Source organism: Copadichromis virginalis, linkage group LG19 (assembly GCF_057382275.1).
Source record: "Copadichromis virginalis isolate Kocher_CV1m ecotype Utaka linkage group LG19, C_Virginalis_male_GT1.1, whole genome shotgun sequence".
Taxonomy (NCBI): domain Eukaryota; kingdom Metazoa; phylum Chordata; class Actinopteri; order Cichliformes; family Cichlidae; genus Copadichromis; species Copadichromis virginalis.
The window spans coordinates 10,281,646-10,301,896 of NC_140636.1; the positions used below are offsets into that span (position 1 = coordinate 10,281,646).

A 20,251-nucleotide genomic window follows, 5' to 3' on the forward strand; every position below is an offset into this window, starting at 1 on the left:
TTAATGCTGGTCAATAATTCTTCTTAATGCATTTTGCCTCTAAATTTGCAGCCCTCAGACCTGATGTTTAACTATGAAATTGAGAAGTTGAGATACCTTGGGTTGGGGTGGGGGACATAAACCCTGGCCGATCAATTCAGTGTTATTTTTAAACTCAACAACGACACCAAAGCTTAAAGACAGGTCCATAAAGAAAAGGTTTTCCCACTTTGCCCTGACCTCAATCAATCAGCACCTTTGGGATGAACTGGAGCACAAGCTGTGAGTCAGACCTCATCAGCCAACATCACTGTTGGACCCCATTATTGCCCCTGTGGCTGAATGGGAACAAATCTCAGCTACAAAAACCTGCTGAAAGCCTGAAACACCAAGAGAGTGGAGGAGCAACAGATTAATGCGCGTGGTTTGGACATGAGATGCCCTGCAAAACCAAAAGAACTGAGTAGACTGCTGTGCAAAATAAAACAGGTAAAGGCTGTTGTTGCTGTTTCACACCAGACGCTTTATGGAAATGACCGCCCGTTTGTGTGTCTCTAACTGTAATTATCTGGCAAAAAAATGATCACACCAGGTACCATTTCCAAAAATAACAGTCCGAGCAGTTTTGAGGACAGACCGCCTTAAAAGAGGTAAAAAGACCCAAAGTTTCTGGAGCGAGATCAGAGAGGCGGTGTGATGCAGCCAGGAGGCGGCTGTGGCTGCAGAGTAATTGCCCTACTTTCTGAGTGTGGCCACTCTCAGAAGGACACACTCAGAGGTCCATCAACATGTAAGAAGAGACTGTATTCAGCTGCAGTGAAAGAAGTTAATGATGGTAAAAGGCTTAAATAAATTCTGTATAATTTTATCATTTAAAACCTTGTTTTTGTTTTATTTCAGTAAAAACCTGGTCCTTAGTGCAAGACTCCAGTTCATCCACCGTCAGAAGCAAGCCATTTTAATGCCAACCGTATGTAAGGCCATCCTCCCTTAAAGTAGCTTTCTTCTACTCGCAGATCGCTCTGTTAGGCACGTCCCTTCTCAGTGACATCATACAGAACCAAGAGACAAGGCTAAAGATCCAAGGTCAAGATGGATTGGACACATGCAGAGGAGGGACAGTGGATATAACTGGACAAAAGATGTCAAAGATGGATCTTACAGGCAGGAGGAAAAGTAGAAGACAGAGAAGGGTCATGGATATACTGAGAGCACAACAGGATGCTAAGCATAGGATGAGATGGAGGCAGATGATTCACCACAGTGAAGAAGAAGCATAACATAAACAAGAAGTTTATGGGAAACTACAGAATTATGAGACAGCAGGAAAACTGAAAATAGAAAGAATGTATTGAAGGAAGATCAGAAAGACAAATAGAAAATTCACAACACATGAACGATCGGTGAGCGTCTGAAAATGGATGAATGATCCCAACAGTGTGGCCGCTCCTCGTAAATTAAACCCCAGGTTTGACGGATGTTTCCCTTTTTTACCCCACTCTCCTTCTCCTTCCGTCTTTGTCCTCATCCTCCCCTGCGACAACATTACAGAATCACCCAGCTGTGGAAAAGGAAGCGAGCGGAGCTATTTTTACCCCAGTGACACTCTTCAAAACATGCACAAACAGACAGGCCTGCGCCAACACGCGCGCACACACACAAACACAAAAGCCCAGCAAACAATGCAGCAGGAATGCATTACACCCTGCTCGCCTCTTTTCATTAGGCAAACCTATCGCGGCCGTTCTGTGCAGCAGTTACATAACGCAATCACCCTCGGAGGTGAAGTGAGTCAGGAGTGAACCCACACTGAGAGCAGAAAATAAATAAATAAAGAGCTTCTGTGCTTATGAAAAAAGGATGAACCAAAAAGTCCCATTATCCCGATGATGACACATCACTCTCGACTTCAATAAGCTGCCGTTAGCGCTGTATGAAACATTTAGAAAGGCGGTGACAGGCGGCCCGGCCTCCGCAGGCTCACATCAAAAGCAACCTGCTGGCTTTATTGTGCCACCCTCCATCGGTATAAAAGGCGGGTTTGCAAATTTAACTTGCAACTTTGTCTCAGCTAATACTGAACATCTGCTCAACCGCTGCAGGAGGAGCGCAATAGAAAGGAAAGGGTTCCCTGGTGCATGCAGGAAAAGCAGCTCGGTTATGGAGGAAACTTCTTTGATCAGGCTTCCCCTCAGAGAGCATTCTTCATTACATTCATTTAAACCAACACACAGGCAGATGGCTAACTTGCCAGCTTGACACACTTCAAATTTATCATTCTAGTTCAACTCAGCCTGATGTAGTTCCCATTAATCTCTCAATTTTGGCTCTCGGAGTCATGCTAATTTGCATTCCTTGACCCTACACATCAGACAGACACACTTACAGTCTAGAAAGTCAGCTAGCAAACAAAACTACAAAGCTGATGTTTAAGGCAGATGGTGTATTGAGTGGTGAGACCGAGAACTATTTTCTGTTGCGAAAGAGGGACACATATCTGTTTGCCATGAGACAATCGCTTAAAAGATGCCAGATATATGGCACCGCGGACACGTAACACAAGCAGTAAGAGGCATGCAGAAAAATATGTTTTGTGTGTTTCTTCTAAGAAGGGACAGAGCTGTGAAGGCAAGCTTCATCCATAAAACAGGATGAAGCACAGCATCGCCATGGTAGGCCATTCAGAGGGTGACTTTCATATAAACACGGGCAAAGACCTTCAATTTGCTGATACTTAATCATTATTTTGCTCTTATATCCAGATGTATTTTCTTTGCAAATGCTCCATAAAAACATTTAGACAAGTGAAATAATGCAGTCGAGCAGGATATGTAAAAGGAACCTATGCTGGACATTTTATCTTATTATTCTGAGCAGAAAGGATACGCGGCGTTCCCTCGGTTCGGCAGACCATGTAGATGCAGGCGGCGATGACGTGGGAGGCTTTGCGGCCACGGGTCAGGTGTTTGATGAGTGCCATCTTGTAGAAGTTCAAAGCTGTGTCCATATGGTGCTGGTTCATCTGTAGCTGGTTCCCCACGATGTTGATGTGCTGTTTCGCTGGGGACACAAACAGACAGACATCAGCTCACAGAAACAAAGAAAAGTACAAGAGTTCTGCAACCTGCAGACTTTTAGGATCGATACAGAAAAGAAGAAAAACAAGTTTCAGGGGAGAGCTCAGCGTGTGACTGCAAGGTTTGTCTCCTGCCTGCATGAGTGCGCCCAGAAGCTGTCATGGAAAATAATTCTTGCATATTGGAAGCTTTGACCTGATGATGACGACATGTGATTCAATAAATTTACAGGGAGAATTTCATGGAAGTCCAAGTGATTTTTTCCAAAGAAATCTGACATATATCATCTATGACTATCCAAGAAGATTTAGTTGAAATGTAAGTGAGAGATGGACACGTGGAGAGTTAGTTTCTTTTCTGTGGATGTGTTTAAGAAGCAAACCATCACATCCAAAGAAAAACATGCCCTCCATACTTGCCTCATTTTAGGTTTATTATGACAGCAAAAATCGCTTCGGCGTCTTCTGGAAAAAAAATTCAGAAAGCTGTTACAATTAAGGGCATCATCCAAAAACAGTAACACACTCCAGCATCCATTCAACCAAAAACAATAAAGTATACCAATCAGACCCAGTTTAAAGCCGGATATAACTCCCAGATCTAAAAAGTAAAGACAACAATGGTGCCCAAACCTTCCATTCTTTTACAGGAGACTATGGGCAAAAAGTCCATCGGCTCCATTCCTGATGATTTTAAAGGCTCACTCACTCATTTAATCATATTTAACAGAACATTATGTTCATTTTTTTACATTTTGGTCATTCTAAAGTGGCGTACACACAGAAAGCTATTCATCTGTCATGCATCATTCTGTGGCTGATGCTCATACCAAGCTCCTATTGCCTCAGTACCTCTCTAATGAATATACCATGCTGGAATATGTCAATCAGTGATACACTGAGCCCATAAACCCTTCAGTCACTTGCCTCAACAACTAGAAAAGTTTAATTCAGAATTTACCCACTGTGCATCACCAGGAGTTATTTTGCCCACAGTTGCTTAAGCTCAGCAACTGTCATCAACTTTCTCTAGCAACTCAACATGGGCCTGAATTCCATGGTCATTTGGGCTTTTCATGATTTCTCTGGACTTTTATTTTACCAGGATGGAATAATTGCACGGCATACATCTTTGATGCCTTTAAATATATACTGTACATACATTCACTTAAATATTTTAAGCGGTGTTCAAGGTTCTACGGTTTCTTATCTTAATGAGGCTCAGTGTTAACTTTGTGTTACCTTTTGATCATAATTGTGATTGTAATTGACAACAACTGGTAGTTTATCTTCACCAGAATGAATCAGATTTGTTTGACAGCATTCACTGGACCAATGCAGGGAACAATGAGAAAGTCCAAGGAACTCAATCAAGATCTAAGAAAGCGAACTGTAGATTTACACAAAGATCTCTCGAGCCATCTCTAAACAACTTCAGATTCCTAGATCAGTTTAAACAACTGTATATAAGTGCAAGTTACTCAGATGTGTCACCACTTTGCCAACGTCTGGATGAACCCAAACTGCCAGCCTCAGATTAGAGGAAGTTGTTTATAATGTTCAGGAAAAACCCAGAAATTCCATGGACTGAAAGTGCCGGCCAAGAAAGAAGCTCCAAAATCAACTCTTTCAAACTCGACCTAAATTTGCAGCTGTCCATATGGACGACCTTTGTGACAAGCATTTTAAGGACATCCAGGATATAAAAAAATTTTTTTTTGAAAAACATGGCAAGAGAAAAAATGCTCAGCTCAAGGCTCCATAACAGGACTTTGCAAATCAATGGGTGACGTCACAGACGCTAGATCCATCCACTATACCGTATATGATAAATCCAAGCAGAACCCTATATGGCAATAATAATCCTTTAGGGAACAGCCTCCCCCAGTAGTACAAGGTGTTGTTTGTTCCGTCTTCCTCACATCAGCCCCAAGCGCTCGGGGCAGATGGCTGACCTGAGCCTGGCTCTGATGAAGGTTTCTTCCTGTTTTAATCCTACTGTCGCCAAGTTCTTGCTCAAAGGGGATCATCTGATTCTCTCTATTATTGTAGCGTTTTTTAAGTTTAAAGCATCTTGAGATGACTGTTATGATTTGGTGCTATATAAATAAAATTGAATTGAATTACCTCCTATAGGAAAACTAAACAACCCATCAGACAGTAAAACAACAGTCCATGTTCAGAGCAATAAAAAAAGCATTCTGTTAGCAGTTTGCTACATCAGTATGGTGGTAATTACACAAGCATCACTTTATGCCCAGCATCATCTACAAGCATGTCGGGGCACACACACCTGTAGAGAGGCAGACGGATTTCATTATACACACGTGTGCAAATGTAAATGGGCACACAAAGACCTGCATAACCACATCTTTACACGCAAATAACAGAAAAAACACGTTTTCCACAGCTCACTGCACGGACCAGTACAGGTGTAGCCACAGGTGGAGGCTCCAGAGAGACTTTATAATTACAGTGCTGCAATGCATTTCTGTGAGTTCGTGACCTTAGATAAACTCCACATGTCAAACATTCTCATGCACGCAACCAGATGTGTGTAACCTACTAAACTGAGTTGGGTGTCTGGGAATGTGAGAGACTCGGCTCATCGTGTCTCATCGTACTGCTCCAGCCTATGTCAACACGAGCTCGTCAGACATACGCATACCCCATCGCCGTCAGCCTAAACCACGTCTGGATGAGTGTTTGTGGTCTTGATCTCTTGCGTCACCAGCTCTAATAAAACTGTACGTGCTAGTTTGGCAGCAGAGAATTTTATGCACAAAATTGATTGTTGTGGCCTTAGTAAATCCGGTAGAATGAATAATCCTGGGTTATACGTCTTCTCCTATTATTTGACTAATCCTCCTACAATTCATATGCAATAAATGCAGTATGTTTGTCTCTATGTGAGCTCCTGGATTAAGACGCTCACATGTAACTGCAACAGCTCTGCTTAGAGGCCTGACAGAGACGTTTGTTTCATTTCATTACAGTGTTATAGAACTGTGGCGGGAAAAAGGGTCAAATTTTGATCACCAAGTTTCTTATTTTACATAATTAAATGATGTTTAAATGTTTACTTTACGACATGGAGAGAACTGTAACGTTACTGTCAGGACAAAGTTTTCTACAAGATAAATGCGACAGCCGGGGTGGGAGGAAGTCTTTTACTACATCGCCAAAGCACCATCCTATTGTTAAGATGCCAATTGTTGTCCACAGAATAGATAATCGGGTGTAGGTAGCTGCTCTCTAAAGCTGTGTTTGCACAGATGTGGAGAGCCCTGTTTATTCACAGATAGAGGGCAAGTATGAGGAGAAAGGTTAGACCAACCGCTGAGCGCTGAGTCACAGTTAACTGTGTTCACATACAGGAACGGATGATTAACGCCACAGTAAGTAATTAGTGGACATAAGTGGACAGACAGCCAAAACAGGTAAAACAGCTTCTCCGACTATGATGGTTCATTTTACATCTAATTAAAGGTAACAGTAGAGTTATAGGATAGTTAGCCTAAGTTATTTAACAGTGAAAAAAGTACTCAAAAATATACAGTGATTAGTGCAATTACACATCAATTTGTTGGAAGACAAATTCACACATTCTCATGAACTTCGAAATAATCGAGTGAGCACCAGTTTGTGAAAGTCACCATGTTGCCCCGACATACATAAAACATGTTACATATGTGGTTAGAAACAAATCACAGTCACAAATCGCTCTTTCAAACTGTGACCATTTAACATTCGCCGTTTTCTCTCCTCTCTCAGTTGCACCTCTTCCTCCTGACCTAAAGCCTCACCTCCTGAACTTGTCAGGGCTCTAACACAAGTTCAAGTGGCAGGTTGCCCTGCAGTGGAATGAACCTGCCCCCCCGACCATACACACACACACACACACACACACACACACACACACACACACACACACACACACACACACACAACACAGACATCACATGGGGATACAAGTCAGAGAACGGTTGCATTACAGAAAAAAAAAAAACACTGAAATGTACACTACAATGGGAAAGTGCAAGAGGAAAAAAAGAGACCTCTGCTCATGCTGGGCTATAGAGGACAGCATGAGAACAGGAAACAAAAACTCTGCACAGAAAGCAGATAAATGTCCACAGTACAACATTATGTTTACACCTGAAAACATGCATAAACATGTTTATTTATTCCTGATATTGTCGCAATCACTTATCATCAGCAGATCAGACATGCAATCCTCCAGTCTCTGGACACCTGAAAAGCAACAACAGCAGCTTGTTATTAGCTAACATTAGGCCCGAGTGTCCTCAAAATCCCACAATCCCTGTGATAAACAGTTTGGAACCAAAATATTTTTAAAATGGGGGCTGCCCCCCAATACAAGGTTTTAAAAAAGGGAAGAATAAGGCACTGAAGTTGTTGCATCCTTTGCGAAAATGTTCACTGCCATCCTCTCCAACCAAGTTTGCGTCACAGATAAGTAGGACAGAGTCTCAGGATGCAGCTTTAATTAGAGCTCTTCCTCACAGGTTAAAGTTAGATTACTGGCCTTTACCTCACTCTTCAGCTCAAACCCCCAAACACCACCTTATAACATTCACACCGACACAAACTGGGACACCCTGAAGGAGAGTGGCATTTACACATACATCTGATGGAACCATCCAGGGAGCTATAAATGCACTCCAGTCTGTTTTTCTTTTTAAAGAGGTAAGATAAGGACAGCAAAGACGAACATGTACACCGCTCAACAAAGTGGAGGAGATATAGGCCAGTTAAATCTTTCAGTGTCTCACTGACAGCCGTATTAAACCAAACACGGTGTTTGCAGTAAAGGAAGAAGAAGGCAGAAAATGTGACTGGACGTGCGATGCTGAAGTACAGACAGTCTGAATGAATGAAGAGTTCATTAATGGCAGATTGACTTTTTTAGAACTGGCCTGCATCGTTGTTACAATCAGACACGAAAGGTTCAAGAATATAACAACAAGGGATCTGATCCATCTAATCGCCCTTTTCTAGTTTTCTAAATCTCTTTTTTTGCTAGTTTTTCTCCTGTTGATTGGCTGTATGGAGGTTTCTCACGTGACACCATCCTCACATTGCTCAAGAGTTGTGAAGTGATACAACTACCAGTTGCACAAGGAAAATGTATTCCCACACATGCTGGTCAGTGGTTACTGGCTGTCATTGGAGGAAATTGGTTCCAAAGAGGGTGCTGCACCAAAAACCTTCTTGTGATTGCTTTTTGTTGCTAGCAGATTAGCGCTGCCACATGTAGTTTGCATGGAAGGCACCACTCAGTAACTACAAGCTAACTAGTGGAAAAAAGTGACGAGGTGTGACTCAAACTGGAAATAAAGAATATTCACATAAAAGCCAACTTGGTGTGCTGAAGCCAAAACATGAAAACAAACCCAAACACACTTGCAACACAGTAAAAGAGTATTTACATAGAAAAACACACATTTGGAACACTATCACTATCAGCCTCCGCAGTGTGGGAACATCTTGACAGCGAACAAAACAAAAGGCAGCCAACATCCAAAGAAGAGCTCTGAATTCCTTCAAGAAGCCTGACAGCTGAAGACTACTCAGAAAAATATCAAGCTGCTGTAGAGAGCTCAGAATGTGCTGAAGAATAAAGGTGATCATCCCAACTAATGTCCACACTATGTCTTTGTCCCGTCTTCCTTCCCTAACAGTCACAGCAGATGGCCCCGCCCCTCCCAGAGCCTAGTTCTGCCGGAGGTTTCTTCCTGTTAAAAGGGTGTTCTTCCTTCCCACTGTCATCAAGTGCTGCTAACAGGGGGTCATCTGATTGTTGGGGTTTTCAGTTTCTCTATATTATGGCAGGGTCTTCACCTTATAATATAAAGGACTCTAAATAACTTAAAATCAAACATATATAGATAATTGACCAATATCATATTTCTTAAACCATTAATCATTAGTATTATCTTATAAACCCTATAACTATTGAGCTTTCCTATATAATGTATTTCCATGCTTTTCTAAATGTTTCAACAAATCACTGTACCCATTTCTCATTTTCTTGGTAAAATACAAAGAAATGAAGGATGGCTCAAGACTTAGTACAGCATTGTATTGCTACATCATAACTTCATATTGAGCTCAAGCGTGTTTTCACACTAAAATTTTCGCCTGAAGCGGTCTTTAAATCTACATTCCAGTCATCACGCCTACACTGCGGCACACCGTGGACCAATACACGAGGGGCTGGTGATACATTATTGCCCAACACAAATACAGGAGGAGGTGGGGTCTCCGCTGCCAGACATGATTCAGTCGGTGGGGAGACAGCGAAGGCGCAGACGGCCACTGGGGAGCCTTTCCAGAAGAAAGTAGGAGGAAGAGAAAGAAAGAAGAAGAGTTGTTTCTCTCTCAGAGACGCCTGCAGACTCAAACAGCCACAGACGCCCATAAATCTGCCCACACGTGTATACACCATCACCAGCTCACTGCTACTGGCAAACACAAGCCACCAACACAACACAGCATCCCACACACAAAACCAGTGCTCAGCTACTAGGAAATATTTAAGAAGATCAATGTTACTCTCAACCCTGCATAGTAGAACTGAAGCATGCACAAGCATGGTTAGCGTAGCATACAGACTAAAGACAAAAACTTGATCTACTGGCATTACTAATAACCAATACACGAGGACAACACCGTCCCTCACTTGTTTCTTTTTAAGTCATTTTCCATTATTTCAGCATATAAACCTGTGAAAAAAAGTTGGAAGCACAGTCGCTGTATAAAAAGATGGACAGCATGACAGCTCCGCAAAAAAGAAGCCAGAACGTCTCGACCATCCCCTGGTGGTCAGCTGCAGTACAGGTCATAAATCCTGTTGCCCTCCAAATGCTAATTTTTGCTGCTCCCTTATAGGCCAGCAACTGCATTTGTGTGCGTATGCATTTCCCTTTGGACAGCCTACCACTGCAAACATGCTCGTATGCATTCCTCCAATACCTCAAATGTATGTTATGGATGTGGAGGATGCTGTGCATCAGTCAAACCTGATTGGTTGACAAGGGAACTGAAATAGGTAAGCGTGCGAGAGGGGAGTTCTCCGGGACTAAGAGAACCCCCCACCCCTCCCCCAAAAAAGACTAAAAATACACAATGAAAAACAGCTCTTCAGCTCTTTGTATACTTCTCTGGTCCACACACCAACAACCGCACAAGCAAGAAAGCCCACTGAGTAGTTGTACCACATATTCATTGACAACAGATGCTGTGTGTTCCCCTGAATAACCCAGAGGAGGTGGCTGAGGAGAGGGAGGTCTGGGCCATGGTGTTTTTATGTTTGTCTCATATCAATATAATGATTAATATTAGCATTAGAACTGAATTGTGAATAGGAAAATAAATCAATAGTTTTCATTAACAAGGTTAATTTAAAATGCAACACCAGTATTTAAAGAGCCTCGAGTATCTTAAGAATAAACATCACATTCATTTACTACATGGTGTGAAATATGGAGGTCTGAGAGGCTGACTAAACACTGTTTAGCATCCTGTGGAATAATTTAACCCACTGTTGGAGATTTCAACAGGAGTTTGGTTTGACTCTCCCAAAATTGATCCTGGCATGTATGATTTGTTTTACTTTAAATACATAAATAATATAAATAGTTGCAGTAAAATTGAAAACTTCACTGGGAACTAAGGACATCAAATGTCATACATTAAAAATCATCCCCTTCATGACTCAAATTAAACTTGGACTCATTATTTTACTTAAAATAACTGATATTACGGCTATTATGGCTTGCTCTATCAACAAAGTTTATACGTGGAGGTGAGTGAAACTCTAGGATATCTTTTCATTCATTTTCAACATTCAACCATTCACACAGAAAGTCATGCAAGTACTTTTTCCTACATTTAACTGCTTTTAATCCAACAATCTCATACGCAAGCAACGTGGCATCTTTGGCTATCTGCCTGTTCATGAATGAATGTGCACGACTTCCATGCAAAGGGTTTATTATTATATAAACATCATTAGTTAAAGCCTTGATTATACTTCACTGTGGACGGACACACACACACACACACACACAGCTGGAAATCTGATGACCAAGTAGTCATTCCTTGACCTCAGCTGGGGACCGGGCAGCTCCTCCTGCTTCCTCTCCACCACATGATGATGTTCAGTGTAAAAACATGGACGAGGCTGCCCTCCGTAGCGTCAGGGTATTTAATGTAAACCCAAGTTGTTTGACAACAGAGCGAGGTGTTTTTATACTCTTATGTTGTTCCCAGTTATATCCACACTGTATCTCCTTGCTGATGAGCATGTATAAGCTGCAAGCTTATCCTTTCCTAAAAGTTCAAACCATCCTTCAGACTCCATGTGACAGCAGAATAAAGCCCCCCACACATACACAAACAGCATGGTAGAAATATCCTACATACAAGCCTCCATCCTCACCCAGTTACAAAACACACACGCAGCATTTAACAGCAGTATTCCTCAATCCACACCCTCCTATCGCTCCCTGCTAATCCCCTGCATCCATGCGCACACTGCCGTTACTCAGCGCCTGCTGCAGTCTGACAGCCCTGTGACTCCGTGGCTCTGTCGCATTAAACATCATCAGCTGAGCAGACGGTCGTCGCTGCGGTAACCAGCTGCTGGCAGTCGACGTCTGGGCTCTCTGTCCGGCTGCCAGCAGCTAAGCGGTTGCTCGTCTGTGTCTGCAAGTTGCTGATGCGTTTTTAGACTAAAGTCCCGTGTCAGCAAGAGCTCCAGGGACACCCACCAAGACCCCTCGAGGTTCCCACAGGGGCCCCCAGCACTTCAATTTAGAGCATGACAGGTTGATAATATCAGCTGACAGCAGCTTATCCTACACACAAAGAAAATCCAAAAGAGGAAAAAGAAAAAAAAATCCATTCTGGGAGGACACTGGAGTCAAAGTGAATACTGATTTTCCCCATTTGGAACAACTCTCACACCACCTCGGATGAAGAGAGCATGCTCAAATGTACTAGAAACACTCTGCTTTCAGAAAGGTGAGCTTTTACGTCACTTGGTTAAGTGGCAGAAAATGTGCAGCTCCTCAAAGCTTTACAGCACATGATGGTGACTTTAAATTCACTGTTAAGACTGTTTTGGCTCACCATTGCTGCTCTCTCAGTGGTGTTTTCACCACAACACTCAGCTGTTTTCACAGAAAACACTAAAATACTAGCAAATTTAGCAGCTGAAGAGTCAGGCTTCCCCTCACCCACAGCTGATGGCAGCCCCTCCCTGAGCCTGCTTCTGCTTGAAGTTTCTTGCTGTTAAAACTTTATTTGCCTCAATACATTTTTATGTAAAATGACCTTTTAAAACACTTCTAACCCAACATTAGCTGGGATAGCTCCAGCCCCCTCCCACAACCTCATATTGGATAGATGAGGATTTTCAACTAAATAAAAGCAGCTTCCGTACAGAAATAACCGTCACTTACACCAAGCCTGACAACACACAATCACATGAGCATGCATGTGCTGGTCTAAATGACAAGCTGAGGTTGAGTCACACGATGTGGTACGACATATCATAGATGGATACAAGTGATTGATAAAAACCCACACTGGAGTCTGCAAACAGAGCCTCACAGTTTTCCCTTAAAAGGCAAAAACTCCATAAGAGACTTGTTCTAAATGACAGTTTATTATTATTCACAACTTTTACAAACTTAAAGCTTTATCACGTAAAAAGCTTGACCACACACACTGCTTATTGGGACTATCTTTTGGGGTTTACAGTGTTCTTGTGAACTCTCCTGGTACATAACCCTGCTGAGTGCTGGGTGTAATGAACAAACACTATAATAGTTTCATACTGTTATAGATCGAAAGCAAGCTGCTGCTGTGGCTCAAAGCTGCACTTCCGAGAGGAGGGCTTTGAGCAAACAGCATAAAATGATTCAAAGTAAACCTCCTCTGAAAATATAAAGACTTTAATCACTCGAGTGAAGTCAAAGACACCAACGTGTTGCAACGGAGCTGCTTTCAGAGGAGAAGTTTACACTCGACATGAAATAAGATTAAATGAATTATTGATGCCCGTGCAAAAGACCTAAAGTCGTCTCCTCCTTCATTTATTGCCCAAGCTGCATTTTGCATGAACACACAAAAACGCAACCTCGGATCACGTGTTGAAGGGTGATCCCGACACTAAAGAAGCAAATGAAGAAAACAAAGTTTGCAGTATGCAGCAATACCACGTGCAATGTAAATACAAACAGAATGCATTGACTTGCAAATCTCAAACCTATATTTCATAAACAATAGAGCATACAGATGTTTCAACAACTATTTAAAGCGCCTCCGTACTATCACAGATGCAGGCTTTTGAACTGAGGGCTGATTTCAATTCAGCTTCCATTTTCCTCAGTCGTGAACTTTGGCCCAGAGAAGGCAGCGTGTGCACATGTGGCCTCTTCGCTGCATGACAGAACTTCAATCTGCATTTATGGTTGGCACGGGGATTTGTGTTTGAGTTCTTGAGACAATCCGCTGATTTGCATGAGAGAATTATGCGTGTTATTAAAGCAGTCCCACAAGCACACAACATCCAATCCATCTAATACACAGATTTCTCCAGCATCTCTCAGTCTTTGTATGATATTATGAGACATGACAATTTTACACTAAGGAACATTATTTTGAAATTGCTCTACTATTTGTAAATGTGTGAATGTGGAGGTCCTCTGTAAGATGCTATTTTTATGTCCAGTCATGTTACTGATTTGCTGCCAGCGCACAATGCTCCAGCTCTTTCTTTGGAGTGCCTACGTTTTCAGCTTTTTGTTGTTAAGTAGTAAAGTCTCAGTTTTCTGTGTTCTATTGTAAAATTAAATGTGTGTTTATGAGATCTGCAAACAAACCATTATGTTTTTATTTATATTTCACACAGCATCGCAACTGCTTTTGACTTGAGGTTACACCATGCACCTTAAACTCCCGTAGGCTTTTAAGGTGGAGTGTGGTGCCATCTAATGGCCACTCACCTCTCTGCAGCGTCTGAGCTCGGGATGCCTTGCCCATCCCTGAGAAGTGCCCGTCACCAAAGGATGGATGTCTGGCTCCATCTGAAGGACAGAAGATGCACAGAAACAGATTTTCAGCAAAACACTCAAAAAGTGTTTCTCTCTTCTTTTTTCTTTATTTAGTTATTTAGAAACAAGAACTTTGCCGTTATTCCTGGAAATAGATGGCCAAATTTCCTGTCTTAGCATTATCATCTTCATTGTTTGATATTTAAAAATGTATACAATGTCCCACCAAGCACAGAGTTTACTCAGACATTTCATTAACTAACATGAAAAAATAAAGCAGAAAGCTTCCATGTTTCACAGTCACACACAAAGGCAGAAAACCACAATCATCTATAATCAAAACAGCTTTTGCAGTCCATTTTTAGCTCACTGCTGCAGCTTTAAAACAAAAGTAAATCCTACAGTTTCATTTCTTTACACTTAAGAAGCCATCGCCAGATCCTCCTATAACCAGGGCCATCACAGGTGACCCTCTGCACCCGCCCGCCGCCTGTTTGACCCGCTGCCCTCTGGTCAGCGCCTCAGGTCAATCAGGTCCCACACCTCGACACTCACAAACAGCTTGTCCCCCCAACCAAAAGTAAACACTCCGTTATAGCTTATTTTACTCCAGTGTAACCATATTTTACAAATTAAACATCACATTGTATTAAATAAGACACAAACCCAGCAATTAAGACCATAAGCTCATTGGGAAAGTTTACTGAGGACATACAGAGTGAGAGTGAACAGTAAGGCTCTTTCTCACACTTTCATTTGACCAAATCTCTTGTGGAAACCACAGAGATCGCCATCTACTGGCCATGAAAAAGAATGTAGGTTCTGATGCCACTTTTCAGACCTTGGTAGCAAAGTCCATCTTTTTTTATGCAGTCTATGCTTCTTTGATGTCAGCAGTTGAATTTGTCCAGTTTTCTTGTAGTCAGACTGTGTAAACAGTAAAATCATTAGACACAAACCCAAAGCCATCAGTATTTTATTTATACCAGCAGTGGAGCATTTTGATCCACATGATCACCTTCAGCCACAAGCAGCATTTAGAACAGAGATTTCATTTGGCACTAATTGCACACTCTTTGTTACTCTTTAGTCCAAAGTGACAATGCTGCAGATTAGAGCTTTTAGAGTGCATTTTGGTCTGACATTGTTCCATTATAAATGTTATCATTCTGCCTCCTGGTAGCTAGCAGGAGGCAGAATTGCAAATATACAGGACAGCGACGAGCACCTGGGTATCCCACAGGCCCATGGCAACCATAATAGCGATGCACAAAAGTCAGCCACAGCCAGTTTCTATGCAACTTTCCTATGCTCATTCGGGGGGTTTCCCCCCTGGACCCCCCATGCTTCCCCATTTAGAAAAAATGTTTTTTGTTTCTAAAGCTAAAACTCTTTTATGAGAACTGAGTGTAATTCGTCTAAACAACTCTTATAGTGGTGTCAACTATGCATCTTGGGACGAGAACCAGCGCACCAAAGCTTCCAGTCCAGCCCTCTATACAACTTTGCAAAATAGATGCAGTTAAGTCTCAAATTTCTCTCCATCACTGCAGCTGTCACATTTTACAGTTGTTTTTTTTAACCAACGAAGCCAATACATACCTGAAGTAATTACATTTTTATTGTTAATATTCCATGAAATAACAGAAAAGTTCCAGTTTTTCACTCATTTATAAGAGAATTGTTTATTTACTTTTTATTGACAACAGGTGCACAGTAAAGTTCGGGTGAAAGGTGAGTGCTGACTAGGCTGCGCCCTGCTTTAGCTTTGTTAAATCGAGTAACTGAACTGAACATCGTGAGCATGTGTGTGCTGTTGGTGCCTTGGAGCTCTAAATCACTGTCTGGTTGAACCGATCACAACTTTCAGACATGTGTACAGCATGTGAGGAGGTGTCTAATCTTTGCGCCCAATCTGTAAGCAAATGATGACTCTGGGCACTTTTTCTTTTTGAGCTTGCATTTACTTTACATGGCTGTGTCTTTTGTCCCATCTCCTTCCCCTCAACCCCAACAGTCTTGGCAGATGGCTGCCCCTCCCTGAGCCTGGCTCTATCACACATTTCTTCCAGTTAAAAGAGAGTTTTTGCTTCCCACTGCAGCCAAGTGTTTGCTCATACAGGGTCATCTGATTGTTGGGGGTTTCTCTTGATTATTGTAGCCTCTTTACCTTACAATATAAAAGCACCTTGAGGCCCTTTAAGAGCGCAGTTCTTCTTTCTGATTGGCTGACGCTGGTAAACAAAGCTTATAGTAGTGAGAAGGCTGAGCTTTCAGCTCTCGGGAATTATTTGCACACATTTTGACTTATGTACAGTGGATATATAATTCGAGTACACATGTACACAATAGAAAACCCTATTTTCATGCAAACTGTCCAGTCAGTGAGTCCACTAGTCTGTCCTTCATGTATTGGTTCAGCTCAAACCCACACAGGAAAGAAATCCACAGTAGATCTAGAGAAACAGCAGAGCAACAGGCAGCAAATGTCCTGTCTTTCTCACCTTCTGCAGAGACAAACTGTCCAACAGCCAGCGACCCTCCACCTCCCGTCTCCACAAACTCCACTTCAGACACAATGATGTTGTCCTCCAGCACAGAGCCGCAGCCCATGCATACCGCATCGCCGCGTGCATGGTCGACATCAATGTCCGAACTGCCACAGTTCTTACACACCTTGGAGCTCATGGTGTCGTTCCTCAAGTCTCAAAGCCTGATGGGAAAAGATAAGGCCAGTAAATACAGGAAGTAGCTTAAGTACATAACTGGCTCCCTACATAGAAAGAGGAAAGGAGCCACCTTGTGTCTCTGTAGTCGGTATGCGTTTCATTGTGGTCCACTGACATCTTTTGTTTTTTGTACCTTTGATTATACATGTGTGCAGTTATGCTGCCTCTCTTTTTGGGCAGTTTGCAAAATTTTATAATCACTTTGGGTCTTTGGATTTACATTCTGTTAAGAAATGTTACCAGTTATGTCACAGGGACCATGTGATTAGCACTGTCTACTGTAGTGTAATAGGGATCTGGACGAGCATGTAACAAACTAGCTGTGTTTAGGCACTTCCAGGATGAGGTTTGCTTTCTTAAAATCACCACGTATAATAACTGACGAGTCCAAGTTTGTCTGCTTTGCACACAGTATCGGATCATCAAGTGTATGCATGTTTTGATGCTAAAACTTATATTATATTACACTTTCAAATTCCCGGAGCTCCTCCCTGTTCAGTAATCCAAGCATGAGGTCAGCAGGGCGCAACACAACACAGGTGGTCTCTAACTTGTGGCCCCCTGGGAGGGTAATCCCTCGAATACCGGAGGCTATTGCATGTAAAAGAGAATTGTACCCCGCCGTATCAGTACTTTTACTCGGATTACAGAGGTCTATAGGGTAGTGCTTCTCCCACTGGCAGTCCGTCTTGTTGGTTTCATGATGCAGCCTCCTGCAGCGGTTGTGAACAACTTGCTCGCGGCTCTCCTCCCATTAGCCGGCCAGCTACGTGGCACTGGTCAGCAGCCGCCGGCTAACTCGGGTTTTTCTAACTTTTCTTGCCTAAAAGCGAGACCTATTCAATGCACAAGCTGACTCACTAGTCCCTGAATTGTCTCGCCTCTTTGTGTCCTTTTGATTAGATTAATTGATACTGTTGTTAGCCGAATGAGCAGCACACTGTTCACATGGGGCTGTTAACAACAAGGAACGAGAAGCTAGCCCAGCGCTGCTACCGGCAAACTCGCTGCAACGATCACTCATGCTAATACCAACACGAAGTCATGCGTATCCGAAATAAAGAAGCGTCACGAAAGGCTACACAAACACACACATATAATGTGTGCTGACAGCATTCATACCTCTAGTCTGGTGAAGTCAGCGGCAGCATGCAGCCACGAGTCAGCCTCCTCGGCTCTAGTGTTTTCGACAGACGCTGATTTGAAAGTATTTCTCATTGACTGTGGTGCTTCACTGTTTGTAACTGTAGTCTCTGGAGCGCAAACAGAAGCGTGACAACAAACAGATATTTCAGAAATGCTGTTAATGCTGGAACAATCCTTAACACAACACACCCGACGTGAAAACATGTGCGTTTGATGCCCAGGGAACTCGGGCGAGACCAACTCTGCCGTGAGGGGTGTTACTATGTCAACATTATGGTAAATGGCCTGTATTTATATAGCGCTTAACATTATATTTATTTCAAACTTTTTGATATTCATTTTGAGTGAACTATATGTTGTGTGACGAAAGATTATCAGTAATTGAAATATATTTCATACAAAAAGTTTATACCATAGATATGATCACCGAGGTTATTTGTATTATGGTACGTCCCCTGTCGCCGGTTTCCAAACTAACAGGAAATATAATAAAATAAAAGTGTCCCATATCCGTTTCGTTTTTCCTTCATGTGTTTTTTTTTTTCACATCAAACTTTTCTGTTGCATTTGGGCGTACTTAAAAATCTTAAACCCACAATTAGGCTAAACAATAGCAACAGCCTATGTGTATTTAAAAAAAGAGCAATAAGCTAAATTTATTGTTATATAGGGTGGATAGAATATTTTCATTATCCAATGAGCAATCGAAAAGTTTAAATTAGTGTAAATTAAAGTTTATAGACTAGACTGGAACCAGAACGAGAGAATTTTTAACAATACAAATATTAAGATTTGGTAATAGATGTGAACGTAAATCTCAATATGAAAATGTGAAAATGAATAAATATATAAATATGACAAAATGTGGTCATTAAAAAAATATAAGAAACATTTCATTAGGTGTTAGGGGTTCGTATTTTCTTTAACCCACGTAATTAAACATTTTAGTTACATAAAACATGTGAATTTTTATTTTATGTACTGTATACTGTAATAAATAAGTATTTAGTCCAACAAGTATAACATCCAGAAAGCTACACAACATGAGGTGGTTCATGTCTAACCTCAGTTTCTGACAGTATTCATCCTTGCTGAGGCTCCACTGGACCACAGCTGTGCACATACAGATGTACTGTATCTGTAAACTTCAATAATGTGGTCAGGATATTCTCTGAATGTTCCAAGAACCAGTAAACACAAAATATAAAAAGTTTGAATTGTCCCTCATCTTCCAAGGTGGAGTGGCACATTCCCTCTTGACATCTGATTTCCCTGCAACCATGACCGTTTCCTTTTGGCTGGTTAAACCCTTAACATTGCTACATGGATATGAATGCACAATGTAAGGAACATACAAGCAGGACTAAGTAGATACAATTTTCATATGAAAAACATTGGGCCTCACTCAGTATGTGTATGGAAACATTCTTATCTCGTGTAAAAAACAAAACAAAAAAACAAATGCACACACAAAAATACAGAAAACCTGTACAAATTTAGTTTTTGTGTTTGTTAGTGGATCTGAATCATCCATATACTGCCATGCCTCTACTTCTCTTTGATTTGGTTCACATTGTTGAAATGTTTCTGTTCATAGTTTTTGAACAGAACTTCTACGTGCATACATTGATGTGAAAAAGTGTTTCAGATCATTAAACAAATTTAAATATTAGACAAAGATAAAAAAAAAAAAAAAAAGTAAACACAAAATGCAGTTTCTCAATCAAAGTGTTTATTATTTATGTTAAGGTGCGTGGCGAGAACGGGGCCCAAATGCAGGACTTTCCAATCCTGCAGGATTGTGCTGGTGGTCCAGGTGTGACAGGAAAACAACTCCAACACTCGACATTTACAAACACTTCGCTCCTGTGACACACAAGACAAGGTACAGAGATCAGAGCGGTGAACTCAGAGAAACACACGTACAGACTATTTCCACTCAGAGCTGGGACTTCACTTACTTGGTAACTCAACAATCCAGCGTTGACTGAAGCTCAGTCAAACAGTTAAGTAGTGGCCAATCTAGACGGCAGACAGGTGTGGCGGCTTCAACACGGGAAACACCTTCCGGCCTGATGGCGCCCATAAACTGGCACGCTAGAATACACACACACACTTAAAGGAAGAAGCAGGGGACTGGGAGGGGAGCCAAAACAAAACATAAACAAACATACATACATACAGGCAGGTCGAACATAGGAGACTCCCAGACCATCACAATTTAGCAGGGAAAA

At 41.8% G+C, this 20,251-nt stretch overlaps 1 protein-coding gene across 1 annotated transcript in view; it reads right to left on the reverse strand.

Moving 5' to 3' along the window:
• Window positions 1–18,244, reverse strand: part of brf1a (BRF1 general transcription factor IIIB subunit a) — a 126,240-nt gene extending 107,996 nt beyond the window's left edge. Inside the window, exons 1-4 of the mRNA XM_085442575.1 lie at window positions 17,994–18,244; window positions 16,647–16,855; window positions 14,095–14,175; window positions 2,866–3,039 (exon numbers count right to left, since the gene is read on the reverse strand). Coding sequence (XP_085298701.1) covers window positions 2,866–3,039; window positions 14,095–14,175; window positions 16,647–16,830 — 439 coding nt within the window. The 5' untranslated portion in view covers window positions 16,831–16,855; window positions 17,994–18,244. The remainder of the gene's footprint in view (window positions 1–2,865; window positions 3,040–14,094; window positions 14,176–16,646; window positions 16,856–17,993) is intronic.
• Between the last annotated feature and the right edge of the window lie 2,007 nt (window positions 18,245–20,251).